Source organism: Mercenaria mercenaria, chromosome 5 (genome assembly GCF_021730395.1).
Source record: "Mercenaria mercenaria strain notata chromosome 5, MADL_Memer_1, whole genome shotgun sequence".
Taxonomy (NCBI): Eukaryota; Metazoa; Mollusca; class Bivalvia; order Venerida; family Veneridae; genus Mercenaria; species Mercenaria mercenaria.
The window spans coordinates 1,801,281-1,821,433 of record NC_069365.1 but is presented as its reverse complement, the minus strand read 5'-3'; the positions used below and the strand labels follow the sequence as shown (position 1 = coordinate 1,821,433).

General features: G+C 35.6%; 2 protein-coding genes across 6 annotated transcripts in view; one reads left to right on the top strand and one right to left on the bottom strand.

The window, feature by feature from the left end:
- The first annotated feature begins 595 nt into the window (after window positions 1-595).
- Window positions 596-4,457, top strand: LOC123558723 (uncharacterized). Its single transcript, XM_045350602.2, has 4 exons — window positions 596-728; window positions 2,191-2,211; window positions 3,725-3,979; window positions 4,348-4,457. The coding sequence occupies exons 1-4, from the start codon at window positions 680-682 to the stop codon at window positions 4,353-4,355; spliced, it is 333 nt and encodes a 110-aa protein (XP_045206537.2). The 5' UTR covers window positions 596-679; the 3' UTR covers window positions 4,356-4,457.
- A 3,196-nt stretch (window positions 4,458-7,653) lies between these two features.
- Window positions 7,654-20,153, bottom strand: part of LOC123556235 (exocyst complex component 1-like) — a 54,048-nt gene continuing 41,548 nt past the window's right edge. For all 5 annotated transcript variants that reach the window (XM_053542492.1, XM_053542491.1, XM_053542493.1 and 2 more), the window contains 7 exons: window positions 19,352-19,435; window positions 18,016-18,169; window positions 17,550-17,570; window positions 17,077-17,201; window positions 13,112-13,234; window positions 10,275-10,346; window positions 7,654-9,083 (listed from right to left, as the gene is read on the bottom strand). In XM_053542492.1, coding sequence (XP_053398467.1) covers window positions 8,931-9,083; window positions 10,275-10,346; window positions 13,112-13,234; window positions 17,077-17,201; window positions 17,550-17,570; window positions 18,016-18,169; window positions 19,352-19,435 — 732 coding nt within the window. In that variant the 3' untranslated portion in view covers window positions 7,654-8,930. The remainder of the gene's footprint in view (window positions 9,084-10,274; window positions 10,347-13,111; window positions 13,235-17,076; window positions 17,202-17,549; window positions 17,571-18,015; window positions 18,170-19,351; window positions 19,436-20,153) is intronic.

Here is a 20,153-nt window from a genome sequence, read left to right as displayed (position 1 = left end):
ATCCTAATGTAATGATTTGATGCGCTAACAGTCTACGTCCTCGCGCACAACAAACTTAGTTGTCATTGATCAAGTAATGCATGGCTATAATTTAGTAGTATCTGACCTAAATCTCGAGAGTGTGACTGCGCATAATGAGCAGGTCGCAATGGGGTTTGTTCTCACATATTAAAAGTAACGACGTATGTTAACCTTTACGACAAATAAGATGTTTGACATGTTCCAACAACGCCACATTTCCATCCTCGGGTTTAGAAATATGTAAACCGCGGAGCGCGTTCAGCCAGAGTCGCTTCAATAAGAAAAGAATAATTTTAACGTGAGAGGTTATTTCTAAGGTCACGGAGTTTGACTGGCCAGCTTGTAATGACAACAGTTTTCGAGTTGTTCAGTCAAGTGTTACTTACCAATTCTAAGTGTTCCTTCTCAAGAGAATGAACAATAATAAAAGAAAACCAAGATGAATCGAACACACACGCACACGCACTCACAGACACACACACACACGCGCGCCTTTAATTGCACTGAGGCCTCGAAACAATGTCTTTTCTATATACTTATTTTGAAATCACAGCATAATTAGGAAGGATATATACGGTAATTTCACGATGCAGTTATAAACAAAATTGATGATGTTTGAAAGAAGTAGGATTTCGAACCGTGTGTCGTTTAAAACAAAATGTGGATTAAATACAAGCTTACGATATTCGTTTTAATTATATTGGCAGGTAAGATAATTCTTTAATAATTTGTACATTTCTAAATGAAAAAAAAAACAATGTTTTTTTAACTATTAACTTAAAAGCATCCACATACTCTCAACTGTTTAATGTACGTTGAGCGTTGGGGGTGATGAAAGTTGAGAAGCTGATGTTCTCAGTCAATTATCCACTAAGTTGCGCTTTACTGATTGCTACATATCATTAATGACCAACATGCTGCTGAGAGCGACGTTAAACTAAACAAGAGGGCCATGATGTCCCTATATCGCTCAGCTGTTAAATTTAGCCTTGGAATCATCAAGGTAAACGTTCTGACCAAGTTTCATTAAGATAGGGCCATAAATGTGGCCTCTACAGTGTTAACAAGCTTTTCCTTCGATTTGAGTGGTGACCTAGTTTTGACCCCACATGACCCAGTTTCGAACTTGGCCTAGGAATCATCAAGATAAACATTCTTACCAAGTTTCATGAAGATAATGTCATAAATGTGGCCTCTAGAGTGTTAACATAATTTGAGCGGGTGACCTAGTTTTTGACCGCACAAGACCAGTTTCGAACTCGGCCTAGGAATCATCAATATAAACATTCTGCAAAGATTCCTGAAGATAGGGTCATAAATGTAGCCTCAAGAGTGTTGACAAGCTTTCGACCTTGGAATGCAAATCCTAAAGACAAACATTCTGACCAAGTTTCATGAAGATAGGTTCATAAACGTGGCTTCTAGGATGTTAACAAGCTTTTCCTTTGATTGGACCTGGTGACCTAGTTTTTGACCGCACATGATCCAGTTTCGAAACTGGCCTAGAGATTATCAAGATAAACATTATGTGCAAGTTTGTTTCAAATCAAAGCATACATGAAACCTCTATACGGCTGAAAGGGCCGAAATAGAAAATTTTGCCCATTTCAGGTGCAATAACTCTAGAACCCATGACGGAATCTAGCCGGTTTTCGAAAGGAATCGAGCTCTTATTGTGACTTAAGTTGTGCGCAAATTTTGGCTCTTTCAGGGGTCAATCAGGGGCCGGAACTGCGGAAACTATGATTAGATCTGACGTATTCATCATAGATATGGATCCTTTATTAGGCCATAACTCTGGAACCGATGATGGGATCCGACCAGTTTTCGAAAGAAACCGGTATATTATGCCAATATAAGTTATGTGGAACATTGCAAAATGTGGTCTCTATCGTGTTCACAAGAAATTGTGGACGGACGACAGACGAAAGCACACCTTGTCGGTCACGGAAAAAGTAGTACATGTACTATGACGACGCAAGCGATACAATTAACATTCTATTACAGAAATAAGCAGTTTCCGTCCAAATTACTAAGCAAGTCTTATAATAAATGTGGCAGAAAAAGTGCACGATCAAATAAAATGTTACTCTTAACCGCGAACTACATGATTCTTTAACACACTGTACTTTTCTCGTATACCTTATTATATACTACCTTCTATTTCAGGTCAAGTTCAATACACTTTTGGTGAGTACAAAAACTATGTTTGTTCAAAGATTTATTTACAGTTGTTTAAATATGTTGCACCAGTTGTGGAGGTTTGACAGTAGAAGACTGTCTACATTGCTACAAAAATACATTGAATTTCTTTTACAGGAATTTTAGAACAATCCAAAATAAACTTTCATATTTTTTTTGCCAAAAGTAAAGATCCTTTGTTCGCCAAATAAAATAACTGAAACATTTATGCAGGCAATTATCACTTGAGGCAACTTCTTTATATTGTTATATTCGAAGCAATGGCAATAAAATAGATAAACCACCCAATTCATTAGCAATTTTGCACTTGAATTTTAGCAAAATTTAAAATTCAGAAAGCAATAAATGTTTAATGGAATACACAAATCAAACCCTGTTCAGTATTCATACCATCAGTTATATATAAAGCAAGGGCGGATACAGGATTTGGTGTGTGGGGGAGTTGAAAATAATGGATCTATTTGGTGCATTCTAGGCGTTCTGAGGTACTTTATTTGGTGACAATATCAATGGGCATTAACATAGAAATGGTAAAGAGCGTTATAAGAGTTCTTGCAAACTTTGTTGGATTTTCATTGTGCGAGCGGCAAAAAATGCATATTTTATATTTTTTACCTAGAACAAAAGACAAATTACCTACGCGGGCGTAGCGAGCGAAAAGAAAATGCATATTTTATATTTTTTACCCAGAACAAAAAATAAATTACTTATACGAGCGTAGCGAGCGAGAAAAATATGCATATTTTATAGTTTTTCGCTCAGAACAAGAGATAAATTACGTATGGGAACAAGAAAAAATGCACAGTTGCACCATTTTTTCACCCAGAACAAAAGGCAAATTACCTATGCTCCGGCGATATGTGTGTGTGTGTGTGGGGGGGGGGGGGGGGACCTGGCTCCGCCCTTGTAAAATTAAAATCATTCTATATACAGATACAAACATCCCGTACACAGTTAAATCCGCTTTAACTTACACAGTGATAAACTGCCATATTGCACAGGTCCCATATTTTTGATATCTTAGTATGGGAATGGATTGAAACTTAACTGCACTGCAGTGCACAGGTTTCATAACTCTACTTTGCATTTTTACAAAATTATTTGACTTAGCAGTTTTCTTAGGTTTTTGTATGTAAGCTGGTATCTCAGTACCCAATAATGGGAATTAATGCACACAATTGTCCGTTGTCGAGGTGATATGAATTGTACAAGTTCCATAACCTTTTTTTGTAATATTACAAAATTGTCTCCTTTTCGACTTTAATATTCACTCAATTGACAATGCTGTTGAATAGTCGAACGTTGCTGCCCTCCGACAGCTCTTGTACTTTTTGGTTATGTTTCGACGAATACTAGTATGTTAAATGGCCCAGTCTGATTTTTTTTTCGGTTCGGTTTCGGTTAAGGGGTATATATGAAATGTCGCTATAATTCAATATTGTTTGATGAACTACATTGTATGTTACTACTCATCAGTTACATGGACGTGTTTTGTTTGCAGGCTGTCTTGTCCCGTCGTACAACAGAAATAAGACTAAAGCCTACTGTTCCTACAAACAGAGATGTCCGCCAGACGCCACACATTGTCATCTAGGCACGTGCTGTCTGGGGTGTGGTCGTGGTACCTTCGAACCAAGAAGCTCGTGCAAAACAAAATCAGACTGTAAAAGCAGCGATCGGACAAAACGTTATGTATGTAAGAAACCTGGGTTCAATACAAAAAGAAACATTCCCGGTGTCTGTTGTGAGAGTAAAGGTAAGACCCCTGTAGCACCTTCTGTTTAACGTTACAATATATACAGTATTCCGTTTTTTCTTAATTAGACCAAGGTCAGGCACAATTCAACTTTGTCATTGGGCCAAGTTCAAGGCTGTACACCTCGCCCCACATTTATCATACTGACCTCCCATATCAATGTGGAAGGTCACTCATAAACCCAATAATTATTTAATGACGACCCTCTTTTAACTCAGAGACTCGTGTAACTTAACGCTTTTCAACTGTAAGAGAGGTGTATCAATTAAGCCATTTCCTGCCATGTTGGGGTTAAAGTAAAACGCATTAGTAGGCGGAACTGGTAAGCCATGAGCACCGCTAATAATACATCGTTTTATATATTCTAGGTTATTAGAAAATGGGAGATGGAGAGCTTCCAGAAACCAGGAGAACCTTCGAGACAGATTGAAATTTACATCTTCTGTGACGGGTTTACAATTAAACCTTTGATACTGTTTTTTCTTTTTATTTATTTATTTACTTTAATTTTATGTTGCTGTTTAAAAATTGAACTAAAGATGTTTTTCATAATAATAATATTACGTGAGCGTTAAAAAGTTAAAAACAATGTTTTGTACCTAATAGACTATAAGTTGCGTTATCGTGTTCCAACAAGGAGTATCTCGCTTGTATTTGGTCCTAACTTAAAAAAAAGTCACAATAAAAGCACCATACACATTATTTTTTTACAGAAACAATATTATTGTAAGATGATATTGAAAACAGAGTTTAAAAGTAAAGTAAAAGATCCCGTATTATAACTGATAATTTAAAACGACACTCCATTCATGAACCCTACCACTCTATCCTCATGTTTCAATATGGCCACTGAGTTACCGGGCTCGGTCAAATGACATTGAAACCGTTAGCAGCGAATACATAATTTATGTAAAGAAATGATAAGTTATTTTTGATGAGGAGTTCCCCACCACATAGCCACACTTGAAAATTGCAAGTATACACTAGCCGCCAACTTCATCTCCAATGCCGAATGTTTGAGCAGCGATAGTTTGACCTCCACTTGTAAAATCTCGACACAATCCTAAATGGAACGTGATCTCTAAAGCACACCATGTTTCCTAAAATGTAATATAGAAAGACAGAAAAGGATTGTGTCTGTACTAAGTACAAGTCAGAAACCAGTACATATACTGGCTGGCAGCCTTCATTGTGAACTTTGTGTTCTTTGTCGGCCAATGTTCATGCGTAGGCATATATTTTGAATATGGTCTGCCAGACCAGCGTAATTTCGTGCACCATACCCGATCAAGCTTACTGTAACACAATTGGCTTCTCTTCTCCCATACCCTCGTGGCTGTGGATTCCATCAGGAATGAGGTATCGAGAGTGATTATTATAAGTTGTAGAATTTGTTTCACAATTAAGTTAAACTAACAAAATTCGTCGTTATGTTGGTTCCATTTAAGATTTATCATTCAATCTCGAATATGGACTTTTCCGGGGAAACAATTTGCCAAAAAAAAAAAAAAAAATGAAAAAAGAAACAACATCAACAAAGCACTGCAGAACTAGTCTTTAAAACCCATGCCGTATATCGTAAACCTGGATAAGATAGATTCTGTTCCGACTAATAAACCGGAAAACCTCAGCACTTAACTAAGTCAACCCTGAAAACGTGAATGTACGCTCGTATGTAATCTTTACTTTCCATAAAAATCTTCAAATCTCTGATAGTAACCTTTAACTGTCAGTGGAGCTAAATAAGGAATTTTAACACCTGACCGTTCCCATCAATTTTGAAATCTCAAGATTTAACGAACTATCGTTATCTGCGTTAAGTTCAACTTAGCATACATCTGAAACTGACAGAAAGTACATTTTGCGCCGCATGTGAGAACTGTATGCAGGGCGATAGATTCTGACGAGGATCACATATTTGAGAAGCTAAATTCGTTCCTTCAGCTTTTAAAAGTCGAAAATTTCAGTCGGGTGAGGTCAGCTTCTGTCTAAAAAGAAAATACTCTTGTGAGACATCAGCACTACGTTGTATTACCAACAATTGTTATCTCCCATAAAAACATGTACTGTTTGACCATCAAAAGAGTACTTTGTCTTGATGAAACATACATCCTAAGTTTCATAAATATGCATCAAAGGTTTTAGTGGGCATGATATTAATACAAAATCCAAGGCTCAATTGGCTGACCTTCAGTTGTGTCATTAGTTAAGGAGGCTGAAGCAACCATCAAGTATAAGATCAGAGAGCAGTTTTTTTTTTAAAATCTTTTGAACTTTTTCTTTTCTTCACATTTCACACACTAACATGGCTTTACCTTAACCAACAGCCTTTTGGAATTATTTTCCATCTTAACATGTCCGCATACACCCAATGTCTAAAACTTGAAAGAAACGTCGATATTTAACTAGGCCTGTAGCCAATTTCTGTAGAGGCCCTAAGACAAATTTCAATTACACTTACTCGGTATATTTTATTCGGATGCTTCATATATTGGTAATATGATACTTGATATGCAAGGTTGTCAACTGCATGGTCATTTCTCAGAAAATATAGGACAACATGATCATAAATTTGCTATTTTTTCCAGAGCCAATATAAGATAGCTGCATCATTAATACATTGTGTGTACACTGCAAATTTCAAAAAAATTCTAAATTGTCTGTATGAATTTTGATTGTAAGTCAGCAAGTACAACTGGGGAAGAAGGCATTAAGTTCCACTGATGCTTTGAGTAACATTCTGTCTTTGCAAAAATTAAAATAAAATATCTTTTCAGAATAAAAGTACATTACGTATGCTTTAGGGACACCTCACAAACATTTAAATGATACAAACTGATATATACCTTGACCAGGTCATTTCATCCAGAGTTTAGATATTATGACGACATACAATTATGTTATTTAAGTTACCTTGCTATACTATACTAATTCCTATTATATCAATATATATATATATATAGAAATCAACTATACCTGTACTAAACTGAATGGCCAGCTCACACTATACATTTTTGTTCTAGATATTTATATAATACTAAACCTTGTAGCAGGCATAGAACTTTGCTATAAAATCTACATAAACTGTGTATTATTTTCACCGGCGGACAATATATAATGCACATGAACATTACTAATTTAAAGTATTTAAAGAAAGTCTTTAGAAATATAAGTATCCAGAATCAAGGCTGGCAATCTTGTATTAACATCATTCTATAAAAGTTCAGTAAACAAAATTAATTCAGTTATGTCGGATTCCAGTCACCCAGGTATACCGATTTGTAAAATGGATACAATTATTCTTAGTCTGTTGTAAGTAGACTTTTCCATACCTTGTATTTAGAACCACTCAAAACAATGTCAAAGACGATGACAAAAGTTATCATTTAGCTATGACCTATTGTGTAGGAAAATATATAACATGTAAAACAGTTAAAGATCAAGTAAAATAAAAATAAAATACGAATTTCATAAAATTATAAATACTGGAGAGCGGCCATATTATGTAAATTTTGATTTTTGTAATTTTTCCAAATTTGACCATCTTGTTTCTCGAATACCATAATATCTTCTTTTCAAAATTATTTTCACACCAAATGAATCAGGTAGATCTACGTGTAATAGAATGACGAACTGAAAACTTTGGACCTTACCTTTAATCAACAAAACAAAGACAAATTTGGATGATTTTATTTATTCATATTAAATACAAATATTGCACATTAATAAGATTTTTATCCAGATAAATATATCATAATAGTTATCACTGGAAACAATGGTTTCACAAGACTCACATATCTATAAATATCTTAAAACAAGTTGTTGTCATAATATTATGTATTAGAAAGATCCTGTTCTTGCATCTTTAAATATTCAAGAAATTTAATATTAAAGAGAACATTAATAATACATCATAGCAGAGATAGTGTCAGTAACTGAAAGAAGCTACAAGAAATCATGTAACAACACTGTACATAAAAAGCTCGCTAAAGGTAGTACAGAATGCTCTAAACAGATAAACAAAACTGATCTACAGAATAATTTTGGTTACTAAAGGGAATACACTGTCTTAACTCTCATCAAATTTAGAACAAGACTTACGGTTTCAGGTGCCCTGTGTAACCAAGTCTTGCTGGGAATGTCACAGAATTTTATTTTATGCTTTTAAATGTGCAATGACATGCGGTTATAAATCAGGGCCCATGCTGCCATTCGCCACTTGATTAATGTATACAAAACAGGTTCTAAAACTGAAACAAATTGTTTATTCCCACCCCCTCCCCACCTAACTTGGTTCTCTCTGACAGGGACTAGTAAAACTTGAAGGTAAGAGAGGTACCCCTTGCTATATGCCTTGTTAAGTACTGCATACCAAAGTCATGTATACATGTACAACTAAAACAGTAGAAATGTATACTACTGGGAAACAACCATCCTAAATGACACTATCTCTGATTCTGCATGGTGATATAGAAGCTAAAAACTAAGGAAGGCTTTATTTCAGTATGAATCTGATTGGTACACTTCAAACCAATCTAAATGTTTGAAATGAATGACAGTGTTTGAGGCATCCTAAGGGGAAATTATTTAAAGTAGTCCCAACCGGAGTACAGTGAAAAACATATTTTATATTTTTCACAATGAAATTATCAAATATATATTTCACTTATATCTCAGTAATTCATTCAAAAGCATAAAATAAAAAAAGTATTAACTTTACAAAATCTATCTTTTTTCTTGAATCCAGTAAAACTCAAATTCTGCAACCTAATTTCTCAGTCAAACTCTACAAGTCTCTCAGATGAACATGCATGCCTCTTGGAATGTGGGCACAAAATGCAATGTACATCCGCTGTGAAATACTCTTTATCAACTAACACTGGGGGAATATTTGCCCCAGACATGACACATCATTTCAGTTTCACAGATGAAAACCTGTCTAGAGTCACATCTAGTGTGACTGTGCAATGTTAGAGAAGTACTGTAACACATCATCTATGCTGAACTCCAGGGTGATATTTGAGTCGGGGTAACATTTATTGATCAGTTCCACATAAGTGTTGTACTGCTTGATAAACTCATTCTGCATAGCCACCCACACAACCTGAAAACAAAAATCATGTCTTTTATTAAAGTAATGGTTACTTCTTCATTTTATTAACTGCTTGTTAAAAGTTATTTTTTACCACAAATAAGCTGACAAAAACATCTGACGCAGTTTTTCAAGAGTAAAGCAAAGACATATGAAAATATCCTAATTATCTTTAATGTGAAAAAAAAATTATGGTTCCATCCCACTGTGTTACTGCAAGGGAAGTAAACTACTATCTCTGCTTGTAAGCTAAGACAAGAGTTGTCATTCTTTTTAAACACAGTTATAAAATATATAACAACAAATCTCCAGTTATCAATAGAAACAAATTTTAAAAATTTTACATTTGTAAAATCGTTTTTGGTTATTTGAAGGACTTAAAAATCAAGTTTAGACTTTATTTAACGTATCTTTTAGGTTCTATCTCTATAACGTGTTTTTTTGTTTTTTTTGGCTCGGCTGATTTGAAAAATTTGGACCTTCAGCAAGTTTTCATAATGGCAGCTGAAAATCACAATTTAGAAAACATTTTTGTGAATACATGAAGTTCTACAATATAGTTCTATCAGCTGTAAATTTAGATATTGTCTATGTTATGTACACTTTGACTTCCTGTATATAACAGATAAATAACAACCATAATGTGATCAGCCAAGGTGCTACAGACAGTTAACAAGCTTGAACTGTAGAGGGACAACCTAGGTACCTATTGTGGTATTATTCTCTGCACTGGCAGTATTCTAGGCAGAACCACATCCAACAAATGAGCTTGTTACAAGACAGAATTTATACCTCAATATGAAGAGTAAATTGCTCAAATCTGTCATCTAAATCATTGGCATTAACCACTCGGTGAAGAAGGTCTATATAATATAATTTGTTTATCAGCTGGACAAGTATATATTATATGATTTAACAGTTAACATGTGGGCCAGTGAGGAACATTGAGATGTGAAACTGCCACGTGGCATTCTGTTTATTAATACTCGGCGTAAGTTTTATCACAATAATAAAATGAGCGTGTTAGAATGAAAATATACGTGACTTTGTTGTTTATTGCCTAACTATAAACTGTTCACAATTCAGATGCCTAGATATTTAGGCTCTCTGGATAACAAACTTCCCGATTCAATTCCTGTTCATCTGAACCATGGTAAATCAGTCAATAAACAATGCCAAGGTCAGATTATTGAATATACAAACCTGATAAAGGTTTTCGTCCTCACTTAAATGTTTTTCCACCTTCTTGTATAAATGATCCAGTGATTTTTTTACCTATAAATGATAAATAACAGCAGTAAAAGCAATAATACTGTAACAAGCTACATCAATGACGAGTCATTACATTAATAAGGGCATTAATGTTTTATGTCAATCTTAAGAAGAGAAACAAGAGGACCATGATGGTCCTGAATTGCTCACCTCTTCCCATATGACCCAGTTTTGAGTATGATGTCGTTTTTTCTATTATTTGACATAGTGACCTAGTTTTTGAGCTCATGTGACCCAGTTTTAAACTTGATCTAGATATTATCAAGATAAAAATTCTGACCAATTTTCATGAAGATCCATTGAAAAATATGGTCTCTAGAGAGGTCACAAGGTTTGTCTATTATTTGACCTATTGACCTATTTTTCGAAGGTATGTGACCCTGTTTTGAACTTTACCTAGATATCATCAAGGTGAACATTCTCACTAATTTTCATGAAGACCTCATGAAAATATGGCCTCTAGAGAGGTCACAAGGTTTTTCTACTTTTATACCTACTGGCCTAGTTTTTAACCGCACGTGACCCAGTTTCGAAACTGAACTAGATATCATAAAGGTGAAAATTCAGATCAATTTTCATGAAGATCCGTTTAAAAATATGGCCTCTAGAGAGGTCAAAAGATTTTAATAATTTTAGACCTACTGACCTAGTTTTTGACCGCAGTTGACCCAGTTTCAAATCTGACCTAGATATCATCAAGACGAACATTCAGACCAACTTTCATACAGATCCCATGAAAAGTATGGACTCTAGAGAGGTCACAAGTTTTTTTTTATTATTTGACCTACTGACCTAGTTTTTAAGGCACGTGACCCAGTTTCAAACTTGACCTAGATATCATCAAGGTGAACATTCTCACCAATTTTTATGGAGATCCATTTACAAGTATGGCCTCTAGAGAGGTCACAAAGTTTTTCTATTTTTAGACCTACTGACCTAGTTTTTGACCACACATGACCCTGTTTAAAACTTGACCTAGATATCATCAAGACAAACATTCAGACCAATTTTCATATAGATCCCATGAAAAATATGGCCTTAAGAGAGGTCACAAGGTTTTTCTATTATTTGACCTACTGACCTAGTTTTTGATGGCACGTGACCCACTTTCAAACCTGACCTAGATATCATCAAGGTGAACATTCAGACCAACTTTCATACAGATCCCATGAAAAATATGGCCTCTAGAGAGGTCACAAAGTTTTTTCTATTATTTGACCTACTGACCTAGTTTTTGATGTCACATGACCCACTTTTGAAACTGACCTAGATATCATCAAGGTGAACATTCTGACCAATTTTCATGAAGATCTCATGAAATAAATGGCCTCTAGAGAGATCACAACGTTTTTCTATTTTTAGACCTACTGACCTAGTTTTTGAAGGCACGTGACCCACTTTCAAACCTGACCTAGATATCATCAAGGTGAACATTCTGACCAATTTTCATGAAGATCTCATGAAATATACGGCCTCTAGAGAGGTCACAAGGTTTTTCTATTTTTAGACCTACTGACCTAGTTTTTGAAGGCACGTGACCCAGTTTCGAACTTGATTTAGATATCATCAAGATGAACACTCAGACCAACTTTCATACAGATCCCATGAAAAATATGGCCTTTAGAGAGGTCACAAGGTTTTTTTATTATTTGACCTACTGACCTAGTTTTTGAAGGCACGTGACCCAGTTTCGAACTTGACCTAGATATCATCAAGGTAAACATTCTGACCAATTTTCATGAAGATATTGTGAAATATATGGCCTCTAGAGAGGTCACAAGGTTTTTCTATTTTTAGACCTACTGACCTAGTTTTTGAAGGCACGTGACCCAGTTTCGAACTTGACTTAGATATCTTCAAGGTGAACATTCTGACTAATTTTCATGAAGATCTTGTGAAATATATGGCCTCTAGAGAGGTCACAAGGTTTTTCTATTTTTAGACCTACTGACCTAGTTTTTGATGGCACATGACCCAGTTTCAAACTTGACCTAGATATCATCAAGATGAACATTCTGACCAACTTTCATAAAGATCCCATGAAAAATGTGACCTCTAGAGTGGTCACAAGCAAAAGTTTATGGACGCACAGACGGACGACGGACACCGCACGATCACAAAAGCTCACCTTGTCACTTTGTGACAGGTGAGCTAAAAATGTAAGGCATTAGGGCATATTACACCAAGGATAGAAAATGGAATTGTACTATAGAATGTTTGACTAACTACGCCAAGAAAACATAATTACAACTTTTATGGGAATTGTAGCTTGACTTTATAAAGTCAAGAGAATATAACCTCTTAACTGACTCAAGAAGCAAGATAAACACATTTTCAACAGGATTTTTTCTCTTTTTTTTTATCTGAAAGTGTCAATTTTTTTCAATATTACCAAGAATTTTATTCGAAAGACTTTTTGTCTAAAAACACCACTTTAAGCACAATATGTTGTTCTTTCAAAATTTCAATAAAATCAAACGATTACATCATATTAATTTACTCATTTTAAAAAATCATTTGATTTTTCTATGATATTCATCCATTTTCCAAATCAAATTCTACACCTCTGTACTCTCATAAATGGAATTCACATGTTTTCTTCTATGTGTATCTTGTGACTTCTAAAAATGAGGATAGGTAGTAAAATGATTAAAAGTACCTTTGTGAAATCTAATATGTTTATAATTTTGGTATTAACAAGACAAATATTAAGTCATTTTTAAATTATTGGCACAATAGCAAACAGTGGATCAACTGTAGAAATATACCTCCTTGCCGGTGTACTCTTTAATGACTTTTCTCAGTTCCTGTTTACTGAATGCCAGTTGAAAGCCAATTTCTTCAGCTTTAACTCCTTGATTCATCTTTGATTTTACTCCCTCAACAAATGTCTGAAACATACCAGTGTTATTTCATGATACAACAAGAGGACCATGATGGTCCTGAATCGCTCACCTGTTCCCACATGACCCAATTTTGAGTATGACGTTTTTTCTATTATTTGACAAAGTGACCTAGTTTTTGAGCTCATGTGACCCAGTTTTGAACTTGACCTAGATATCATCAAGATAAAAATTCTGACTAATTTTCATGAAGAGACATTGAAAAATATGGCCTCTAGAAAGGTCAAAAGATTTTTCAAATTTTAGACCTACTGACCTAGTTTTTGATCGCAGTTGACCCAGTTTCAAATTCAACCTAGATATCATCAAGATGAACATTCAGACCAACTTTCATACAGACCCCATGTAAAGTGTGGCCTCTAGAGAGTTCACAAGGTTTTTCTATTTTTAGACCTACTGACCTAGTTTTTGACTGCATGTGACCCAGTTTCGAACTTGAACTAGATATCATCAAGATAAACATTCAGACCAACTTTCCTACAGATCCCATAAAAAATATGACCTCTAGAGAGGTCACAAGGTTTTTTCATTATTTGACCTACTGACCTACTTTTTGATGACACGTGACCCACTTTCGAACTTGACCTAGATATCATCAAGGTGAACATTCTGACCAATTTTCATGAAGATTTTGTGAAAAATATGGCCTCTAGAGAGGTCACAAGGTTTTTCTATTTTCAGACCTACTGACCTAGTTTTTGACCGCACGTGACCCAGTTTCGAACTTGACCTAGATATCATCAAGGTGAACATTCTGACCAACTTTCATAAAGATCCCATGAAAAATGTGACCTCTAGAGTGGTCACAAGCAAAAGTTTATGCACGCACGGACGGACGCACAGACGGACGACGGACGCTGCGCGATCACAGAAGCTCACCTTGTCACTTTGTGACAGGTGAGCTAAAAATGTATCTATCCCTGACCCTTCCTTCAGAATTTCTTATGTTAATTGCAGTACAAAAAGATGACCTTTGTTTCAATCCAGAACTAAAATGTATAATTACATTGTAATGTTCACAGACACATCATTTCCATCTTATGCACTTAGTACATCTCTTGAATTCAAAACTGAAAGAAGAGCTGTTTATAGAACACATATGCTGCCCATGATGGCCTGTTACAGACAACTCTGTAATATAATATAATTTTGTATACTGTGACACTGACCTTCGTTCTAATGACCTTAAAAACAACTTGGACCATCAAAGGCCCAAGCGTTTTTCAGATACCGATGACCATCAAAGGCCCAAGCGTTTTTCAGATATTGATGAGAAACCACTTTCAGTCTCAAGGTCACTTATTGACCTACTGACACCACAACAATAGCAGTCATCTACAATAACAATTAATTATCCTATGACATTTGAAAACCATAAACCAAGCCTACTTTCATTTTGAGCAGAAACCTTTTTCATTGTCTAAGCACTGTGACCTTTACATTTGACCTACAGACACTCAAAATAATAGGCAAGTTTCCTATGAAGTTTTGTGGCCCTTAGCATTATTGAACTATTGACTGGAAACTGTTTAAGTCTCAAAGTCACTGTAACAATGACTTTTGACCTACAGACCATCAAAGCAACAGGGGTCACCTACTCACAACAAGCAATCATCCTATCCAGTTTGATGAGTGTATGCCAAAGCAGTCTTTATTGAGTGGAAACCATTTTTAGTGTCAATGTCAGTAAGACCTTGACATTTGATATACTGGTCCCTTATACAAGAGAGGTCATGTACTAACTACAGGCAATCATTCTATTAAGTTTGTAGGCATAAGCACTCTTTTGTTACTGATCAGAAACCAAATAGTCTACCAACCGATAGACCAACCAACTGAAAGGCGGACTGACAAACCAACAATGAGCGAATCATAACAAGAGCTGTCCATAAGACAGCGCGCTCGACTTTTCTCAGTGCTTGACTCTGAATTAGACCTTTGCCAGTAAAAAAAATTCCAAGTTAAAAAGGGACATAACTCTGTCAAAATTCAAATCAGAGTTATGGGAATTGTGTCTCCTGGTGTAGACTTTTATAGTAAATAACTAGTTTCAAGTCAAAACCTTTAAAAGTAACAGAGATATTTGATTTTATCAAAAATTTTAACAAAAAATTCTAAGTTAAAAATGGGCATAATTCTGTCATAATTCAAATTAGAGTGGGATTGTTTCTCCTGGTGTAGACTTTAATGGTAAATAACTATTTTAAGTTTCAAGTCAAAAGCTTTGATAGTAACAGAGATATTTGACTTTATCAAAAACTATAACCAAAAATTCTAAGTTAAAAAGGGACATAATTCTGTCAAAATTCAAACCAGAGTTATGGGAATTGTGTCTCCTGGTGTAGACTTTGATGGTAAATAGCTATTTTGAGTTCCAAGTCAAAAGCTGTAATAGTAACAGAAATATTTGACTTTATCATAAATTTTAACAAAAAAATTTAAGTTAAAAAGGGGCATAATTCTGTCAAAATTCAAATCAGAGTTATGGGGATTATTTCTCCTGCAGCCAATTGTATAAACAATGGTTAAAATATACCACAGTAAAACTATAACCGCGGTATATATCGTGGTTAGGTAACCACTGATTATTTTCTCTTGTATAAACCAGGTTAACCGCGCGGTAACCTAACCACGTAAAATATCAATTTAACCGCGGTAAATTTTCCAATAATGCACTGCGCGCATAACCGGCCTTCCATACAGTTCTCTGAACAAGGCACTTTTATGATGTCATCAGTATAATGATGTCATCAATACACGTGTGTACAGTACATATTGTGTTTTACCAATTTCAAGGTTATTAAACAGTGTAAACAACTGCATTAACTAGAGAGAATCTGTGCATTTAATTATAATTATGGATTTTAAAAGTTTCTTCGGAGTAATGTCTGTTTATAGTGACAGTAGGACTGTAATTTTAAGGAAATGCTTCTTGAAATGGCTACAAACGTGTTTTGCTGAATGTGGATTATCAAGTAAGATGTTTGCTTCTTTTTTCACATACTGAATCAATGTGTATTTAATGTACTGTAGAGCTAGTGTGCAATGGTCTTTGTGGTCGCAGTTCGCCTGGACATTGATACTTTGTTGATGTTTTCTACTAACAAATGCGGCCTCATTGCGGATAAACGGACGAAAATATTTTAAAATGGATCTCGTCAATACAGCCGAATAGTGAATTACAGACGGGAGCCCTATAACGGTATAAAATTCACTCATGATTCGTCGTCGAATAAAATTTGTTGCCGTAGTGTCAGAGCTTGGTTCCGTTGCGTCCGTCGTTCCAAAGTCAGTCCAACAAGTCTGTCTATGTTGTCAGCTGACACCTGAATACCTTTTGCATAATTTTTCATCCCCCAAGTCCGTCCGTCTAATTTTGTCTGTAAATACGTCGAATTGTACGGCGGCCATGTTTGAGTGGTTACTTTGTGGTTACCAAGCTCCCGTAGGTGGGTTAAAATTAACCGTGGTTATATTGGTTATATTGTGGTTACCACGACTGACGTTATTTATACAATCGCTTACCACGATGTTACCACGTTGGTTACTGGCATTTAGTGGTTACCGTGCGGTTAAAGTTTTTATACAATTGGCTGCTGGTGTAGACTTTGATGGTAAGTAAGTATAATAAGTTTTAAGTCAATAGCTTTGATAGTAACAGAGATATTTGACTTTTCAAAAACTTTAACCAACGGCGACGCCGATAACGGGGTGAGTGCAATAGCTCTACTTTTTCTTCGAAAAGTCAAGCTATTTATACTAAATCTTTAAACGGAGGCATAATTAATTATATTAAATCTTTAAACGGAGGCATAATTAACTTTTCTTACATGTAGTTTCTCCAAAGGTCGGCCCAGCCTATCTTTAGTGTAAGCATTTAGATTATCCTGGTACTGATGTTTTGCCTCCTTCCTGTCATTCTCTAAACATGGAATCTTCAGCTGTGACAGTATGGCTGAAATAGCACAGGTTTTCTATCCATGAAATATTCCAGTGTAAACAAAATTCCACTGTAAACAAAAATTCATCAACTGTTTACTTCAAATATATACATCATTAGCAGTAAGGCTTTTGAGCACCTTTCCATATAGTGTATGTAATGCCTTTATTTAGACTGTAAAAGAAAATATTTGCCTTGTTTGAGATCAAGTTTACAACTTCTTGCTACATGTATATCCTTTCAGCTTCACCTGATGGTAGGATGAGTGCTATATAACTATATTCTATCAATGCTAAATTTATCCACATTTAACTTGTCATGAGAAATTGACAAACTTATAAGAAAAAGAATACATATACTTACAAAACATATGATGGAAATTTTCTGTAAAGTACAAAACAAATCTAGTTAATAACAGATAAATGCTCATTTGCAAAGATACAATTGTCACAATCACTTTATCACTCAACAGCCAATATGAATACATTCATTCCTGGGGCCTCTGTGGCCGAGTGGTTAAGGTTGCTGACTTCAAATCACTTGCCCCTCATCGATGTGGGTTCGAGCCTCACTCGGGGCGTTGAATTCTTCATGTGAGGAAGCCATCCAGCTGGCTTACGGAAGGTCGGTCACCATATGACCTAAAACTGTGTCAGTACGACGTTAAACCCAACAAAATAAATAAATAAATAGGAAATCTATCATGTAAGGTACAGTAAGTATATGAATGCATTTCATTTTTTCTTAGAATTGCAGTCCTTGAAATTTATTGCGATAGGTTACTTGCAATTCTTTATTCTAGCAAGCCAATATGTGAAACAGTGCTCACCCATCATAATAACTTCTCTTGGAGTTTTTGGATGGTCCCCGGATATTCTACATATATTATCAAAGATTGCCTTTACAAGTCTTTGATAGGCTTTATCCAAGTCTGCATGTCTCTCTGACCCTCGGAATATACTCTCTGCTTGGTTGGCAAAGTCCTGGTTGTATAAAACAATTATATACACTAATCATTAATACTGTATACAATTTGATTTCCATAACACAGCATATCATTGATAGCATGACAAAATATCCTCAACAAGTGTCAATGTTTAACTAAAATTTTGTAAAAACAAGGCTTTTAACAGCAGAAAGAAAACTTAAAGTCTTGTTGCTTGAAATTATCCAATATTTCAAATGAGCCGCGCCATGGGAAAACCAACATAGTGGCTTTGCGACTAGCATGGATCCAGACCAGCCTGCGCATCCACGCAGTCTGGTCAGGATCCATGCTGTTCGCTTTCAAAGCCTATTGCAATTAGAGAAACTGTTAGCGAACAGCATGGATCCTGATCAGACTGCGCGGATGCGCAGGCTGGTCTTTGTTTGTAGTCATGTAACGGCGGGCAGTTAACCTAACCAGTGTTCCTGGATTCTGTACCAGTACAAACCTGTTCTCCGCAAGTAACTGCCAACTTCCCCACATGAATCAGAGGTGGAGGACTAATGATTTCAGACACAATGTCGTTTATCAAATAGTCACGGAGAACATACGCCCCGCCCGAGGATCGAACTCACGACCCTGCGATCCGTAGACCAACGCTCTTACCTACTGAGCTAAGCGGGCGGGCCGCAGGCTGGTCTGGATCCATGCTGGTCGCAAAGCCATTATGTTGGTTTTATCATGGCACGGCTCAAATAATGAAATCTCAATCAGACTTTCATAATTATGTACACTTACAGAAACATTTCAATTATCAGATTTGTTTGTTTTGGGTTTAATGCCGTTTTTCAACAGTATTTCAGTCATGTAACAGCGGGCAGTTAACCTAACCAGTGTTCCTGGATTCTGTACCAGTACAAACCTGTTCTCTGCAAGTAACTGCCAACTTCCCACATCAATCAGAGGTGGAGGACTAATGATTTCAGACACAAAGTCGTTTATAAAATAGTCATGGAGAACATATGCCCTGCCCGAGGATCGAACACACGAGCCTGCGATCCGTGGACCAATACTCTACCTACTGAGCTAAGCTGGCGGGCTATATAATAATTACTATGATATAATAATTACTAAAGAAGTAAAGAAAAAGTGCTACTGAAAACAAATGTAAATACAATCAACAGGGTAACACGGATTCAAATCAGTTTTTGTAACATATTCAGATGAGAAAATGCACCTCGAAGTTGTGAACAAAGCTAATGATTCCACATTTCGCTTTCTTGGACACTTTGTTTTCTTCTATAGCCTTTATCTGTAATTGCTGCAAAGGAAAACACAACAACTTTTCAGGTAAAACAATGTTTACAAGTGTTTTTTTTGGCTAAAAAGTGATTACATTACTTCAGATAAAATGTTAGAAAAAACTTCAGATTTAACACGATACTGTATGAATTAACTGGTATTTTACTAGCAGCTGTTGATACCAGGACTGGTGTATGCAGAAGACTGAACATTAATTTCTCAATTCAGGAAACATTTTTTTTTAAATTCATACAACCATATGTTGCAGCTCCATGTCACTGACAACTTTCCCACAAGTATTACATGGAGAAGACATTTTCAAACAGACCTTCATAAAAGTCATTTACCAGTGCCACACCAAAGAAGATGATTGATATGAGTCACTGTCTTTCATATTTCAGCAAAGCTATCATCCAATATAATTATTGTGCAGGATGTAATTGGCAATCTTTTCAAAAATAAATCGAGGATTCACTTGATTAAATATCTCAATTACCCTTGACCTTTTTAATATTTTCTAATTTACCGCCATGCTTTCAAAACTGGGAGTAATTACCCCCAGCATCAAACAAGAACTGTCACTATTACTGACAAATATCCCCAAGGATGCTACAGTTGTCTGCGCAAAATATGAGAGGATAGTTTGACTTAATTATTTTGTGAACTTGACCTTGACCTGAGAGACCCAGGTCACACCTTCTCAATATGGTTAACATTTGTGCCAAGTAACTTTAAAA